The 4,709-nt window shown below is 38.1% G+C and overlaps 1 protein-coding gene across 1 annotated transcript; it reads left to right on the forward strand.

The window, feature by feature from the left end:
* The first annotated feature begins 2,845 nt into the window (after positions 1-2,845).
* On the forward strand, positions 2,846-3,559 carry LOC147510323 (uncharacterized). Its single transcript, XM_086598087.1, has one exon. It carries the CDS (start codon positions 2,846-2,848, stop codon positions 3,557-3,559), a length of 714 nt encoding a protein of 237 aa, XP_086454213.1.
* The last annotated feature ends 1,150 nt before the right edge of the window (positions 3,560-4,709 follow it).

Genomic DNA, 4,709 nt, shown 5'->3' on the forward strand with positions numbered 1-4,709 from the left:
ATTAGCATTCAACATGGAGGCTAGCAGGTTTCACCTACTATCAGATATTGATGAAAAGGATGGAATTTCTGAGGTGGACGAGTTGCAAGAGGAGACTGAGTTTTTTCACGATCAAATCATAGAAAATGAAGGTGCTGAAGTTGAACTTGCTACACCAATGGTGCAAACTGGTGTTGTTACACAATCTGGCAAAGTTTGTTGTAATGCAAGTCAACAGTCCAGTAAAAAATCTCAAGCTGCAACATACAAGAATCAAAGTATTAGCAAAAAGGGAAGGGGCAGATCTAGAGGCTCCAAGAAGAAAAATCACAGATGATTACATTAATGTGTTTTTGAAATGTCAGAGGCACCAATGACATTGAGAAAGCTAGGGAGATAAATAAAGTAAGAGTGGCTAAGAAGCTTAGTGTTTTTTGTTTTCTTGAAACCAAAGTGCAGCAAGGCAAGTATGAGTACATAAGAAACATTTGTTGTCCACTCTGAGAACATATGAATAACTATGGCAAAGATCCAACAGGTAGAATTTGGATTTGTTGGGATTCTTATATGATAAACATTGTGAAGTTACTAAACTCTGATCAGTTTATTCACTGTCAAATTACTTTCAAACCTACCAATGAAGTCTTCATGCTCACGGAGGTCTATGCTAGAAATTCCAAAGCTCTTAGAACTAAACTATGGAGGGATATAATGTCTATTCAAAGTACTACCATGCTTCCTTGGGCTGCAGTTCGTGATTTCAACAACATAACTAAAGCGGAGGAAAGGATGGGGGGAAGTCCAATGCGCCCTCGAGAAGCTGAGGAATTTGTGGAATGTTTACAAAGAGCAAGTTTGTCAGACTTGAGCTTTAATGGGTTCTTTTTCTCTTGGAATAACAAGGTGGAGGGAAAAGACAGAATAATGACTAAGATTAATCGAGGCTTAGTCAATAGTTTATGGACTGATGTATATACATCTTCTAAGGCAGAATTTCTACCTCATGGAGTATCAGATCACTCACCAGTCCTACTTTTCTGGTATGATTATAAATGTAAAGCTCTACCTTTTAGGTTCAAGGATTATTGGGTCGAACAACAGGATTTTCAAAACATGTTGGGAAAAGTATGGTATGTGCAGTTGTTTTCGAACCTAATGTATGACTTTATGCAAAAACTAAAACTTCTGAAGGCGAGAATCAAACCATGGGCTAGATCTCAGTTCTCAAACATTCATGGTCGACTGGAGCAAGCTAGGGAAGTCCTGTATAATGTGTAAAGATAGCTGCAAGCTAAACCTTGGGATTTGTGGTTAGGCCAAAGAGAAAAGGAAGCTCTTGGAAAGTATAGTGACTTGGCTCGGATAGAAGTTGCTGAAATCAAGAGTAAACAAGAAGATGAATGGGTGAGAGAAGGAGACAAATGCACTACTTTTTTCTTTAAATCGCTGGAGGAAAGGAAAGGTAAGAGTGGCATATGGTGCATCCAGAATGTAGATGGTGTTACTGTAACGGGCCAAGCTGAAGTTATAAAATCTCTAGTAGGGTATTACACTGAGATTCTAGGTTTTGAAGTGGCAGAGATTAGCGAAGAGGAGTTTTTCAATAGCCTTCATGTCAAAGCCATCATCCCATCCTCTATGAAAATTCTTCTTGAAGCTAATATCTCACATAAGGAAATAAAGGAAGCGCTTTTTGGGATGAAAGAGAATGCAACACTCGGGCCAGATGGATACACTCCTTTCTTTTTCAAGAGTTGTTGGAATATAGTTAGGGATGATTTTATAGAGGCTATCAGTAATGCTTTCAAATTCTATAGATGTCCTAGAGGGATTAATGCTACTTTCACATATAAGTATCATACCTAAAGTTAGCAATCCTTCAAAGGTTGAAGATTTCAGACCGATAGTGCTATGTAACATCATCTATAAATGTATTTCTAATGTTGTGGCTAATAGGATAAAGTTAGTCATTAATGACATTGTCCAAGCAAACTATTCAGTGTTTATTCCTTGCAGATCCATTCAAGACAACATTTTGCTTTCTCATGAACTCCTCAGAGGTTATGATAAGAAGTATGGCAATCATAGATGCCCAATCAAGCTGGATATAAGGAAAGTTTATGACACAGTGAGTTGGGAGGCTATTCTAGCTATGATCAAGGTCTTTAACTTTCCTCCGTCTATGTATAAATGGATAGAGATGTGCATTGCAACTCCTTCTTACTCTATTATGATCAATGGTGCTCCTGATGGGTTCATTGAAGGGAAGAGAGGTATTCGGCAGGGAGATCCTTTATCCCCCTATCTATTTGTTCTGGTGATGGAAATTCTCAGTTCTATTATTATACATCACATTAACAACAAAGCCATCTCGTTTCATTCAAAATGTACCAGAGTGAGACTGTCTCATCTGGCCTTTGTGGATAATGTTCCGTTGTTCTGGAAGGGTGATTGTCCTTCTATGAATGCCATCAAAGAGTGCTGAAAAACATTTGGAGATGCTATGGGGTTAAATATCAACAAGCACAAAACATCTTTGTTAGCCGGAGGATTAAATCACCATGATACTGTAGCTTTGGCTACTCTTCTGGGAGTGGAGCTGGTTAAACCACTTATGAGATACTTAGGCCTTCCTCTCATCTCGGCCAGATTAGGGATAAGGGAATGTCAACCCTTTGTTGAGAAGATCACTAAGAAAATTACAAATTGGAAATCAAAGTTGCTCTCGCATGCAGGTAGATTACTTCTGATAAACTAAGTTCTTATTTCTTTCCACACTTATTGGTCGAGAACTTTTATTCTCCTAATTACTGTTCTGGAACAAGTGGAAATGTTATGTGCACAATTCTTATGGACGGGTACAATAATGAAGAAAGGGCACCACCAGGCATGTTGGAGTACAGTCTGTCTCACTAAAGAAGGGGGTGGCTTGGGAGTTATGAATTTACAAAGATGGAACTCAGGTGCCTATTGTGGTCTAATTTTCAAGTTGGTGACAAGAGAGGACACTATCTGGGTGGATTGGACTTGGAAGCAGCACATTAAGGAGAAGTTCTTCTGGACCATGAGTATCACAAAAGATTGCTCATGGACTTGGTGGAATATTTTGAGTACCAGAGTGATTGCAAAGAAATTCATCAAATATGAGATTGCAAATGGGGAAACCACTCTATTATGCAATGACTTGTGGTGTGATCGTTCTCCCCTAATCCAAGATGAAGAGGCGGTGGCTACTTGGGATTTTCCTATGAACGTTAAAGTGAGTGTTATCATGACTTTTGGAAGCTGGAATATAGAAGTATATACCTTACAATCTCAAAACTTGAAAGGATGCATTTTGGCAGTGGACATAAACAAGCATCTGGACTCAGACTTCATAGTGTGGACACCACATCATAGTGGGATGTTCTATTCTAACAGCGCCTATGTAGCTTTGTCTCCTGTTCGAGATAAGAAAAGATGGAGTCGAATGGTCTGGGGCAGGTGGCTGATGCCACGACATTCATTCACTACTTGGCAACTCTTTTCCAACAGCATCCCCACACAAGACATGTTAGTTCGCAAGAAAATTATTAATTAGTCTTCCTGCTGTCTCTGTTCGCATAGTAGATAATTCTCCGCCCATCTATTTTTTGAGTGTCATTACTCGAGGGAATTATTCTCAAGAGTAAAGAGGTTGTTGGGAATTTCTACCGATACGAGTAATGCAAATCGAGAATGGGCTTCTTTAATGAGATTGAGTAAAGATGCAGAAGTAGGGGAGATTTACAAAATATTCTTTTGTGCATTGGTGAATAGCATTTGGAGAGAAAGGAATGAAAGAAGGTTCCAGCATACCTCTAAACCTTCAGAGACACTATTTAACAAGCTGGTACGAGATTTGAGGAATTATATACAAGTCTTGCGTCCTGATGTCCAAGATACTGTCAAGGTTCGAAATCTATTCCTCAGGTTAAACATCACCACCCATTTCAAGCAACAGGTGAATATTAATTGTTCATGGAATCATCCAATGGGCAACAGGATTAAAGCAAATGCAGATTGGGCTCTAAACAAGAATGGCCCAAGTCATGGAGGTGTGATGAGGGACAAGGAAGGTAGAGTTGTTACAGCTTTTAGTGGGACTGGAGGCCATCAATCAGTTATTTTCCAAGAACTTAAGGCTATTAAGGTTTGTCTGGAGAAATACATAATAGAAGGTTTTACTGAGGTAGAAGTAGAGTCTGATTCCATGAGAGCCATAAATGCCATTAACAAGTTAGAGAAACCTCCCTGGTACTGTAAAGATGTGGTGGCGGCTATCAAGAGGAAAAAAGATAGGTTTAGCTATATTACTTTTTCACATGTCTTTAGAGAAGTGAATAAAGTAGCTGACTATCTTGCAGGACTTGTTCATAATCATGAGTTGTCTATTGGTCCATTTTGCTAGTCCATTAGAGTATGAATTACAAACCATTGTAAATGAGGATGCAAATGGAAAAATTTATATAAGGAAACATTGAGTTTAATACAGGTGGGGGTCTGCCTAACCCTAGCTTATTTGTTTTAAAAAAAAGGCACAAAATATTTATTATTATTATTATTATTATTAGTTTTTATTTATTATTTATTTATTTATTCTTTCAAGTGTAAGTTACTAAATATGCATATAAAATCTAATTATGCAAACACAATTCATTCATACGTAGCTATAGACATTAGTATGTGAAGAGATTTTACTCATTTGTATA

This window comes from Coptis chinensis, chromosome 3 (assembly GCF_015680905.1).
Source record: "Coptis chinensis isolate HL-2020 chromosome 3, ASM1568090v1, whole genome shotgun sequence".
NCBI classification, from domain to species: Eukaryota; Viridiplantae; Streptophyta; class Magnoliopsida; order Ranunculales; family Ranunculaceae; genus Coptis; species Coptis chinensis.

What these genes read in the sequence shown, in the direction of transcription:
- LOC147510323 (XM_086598087.1), top strand. Translation starts at nt 2,846, where the DNA reads ATGAAGAAAGGGCACCACCAGGCATGTTGGAGTACAGTCTGTCTCACT.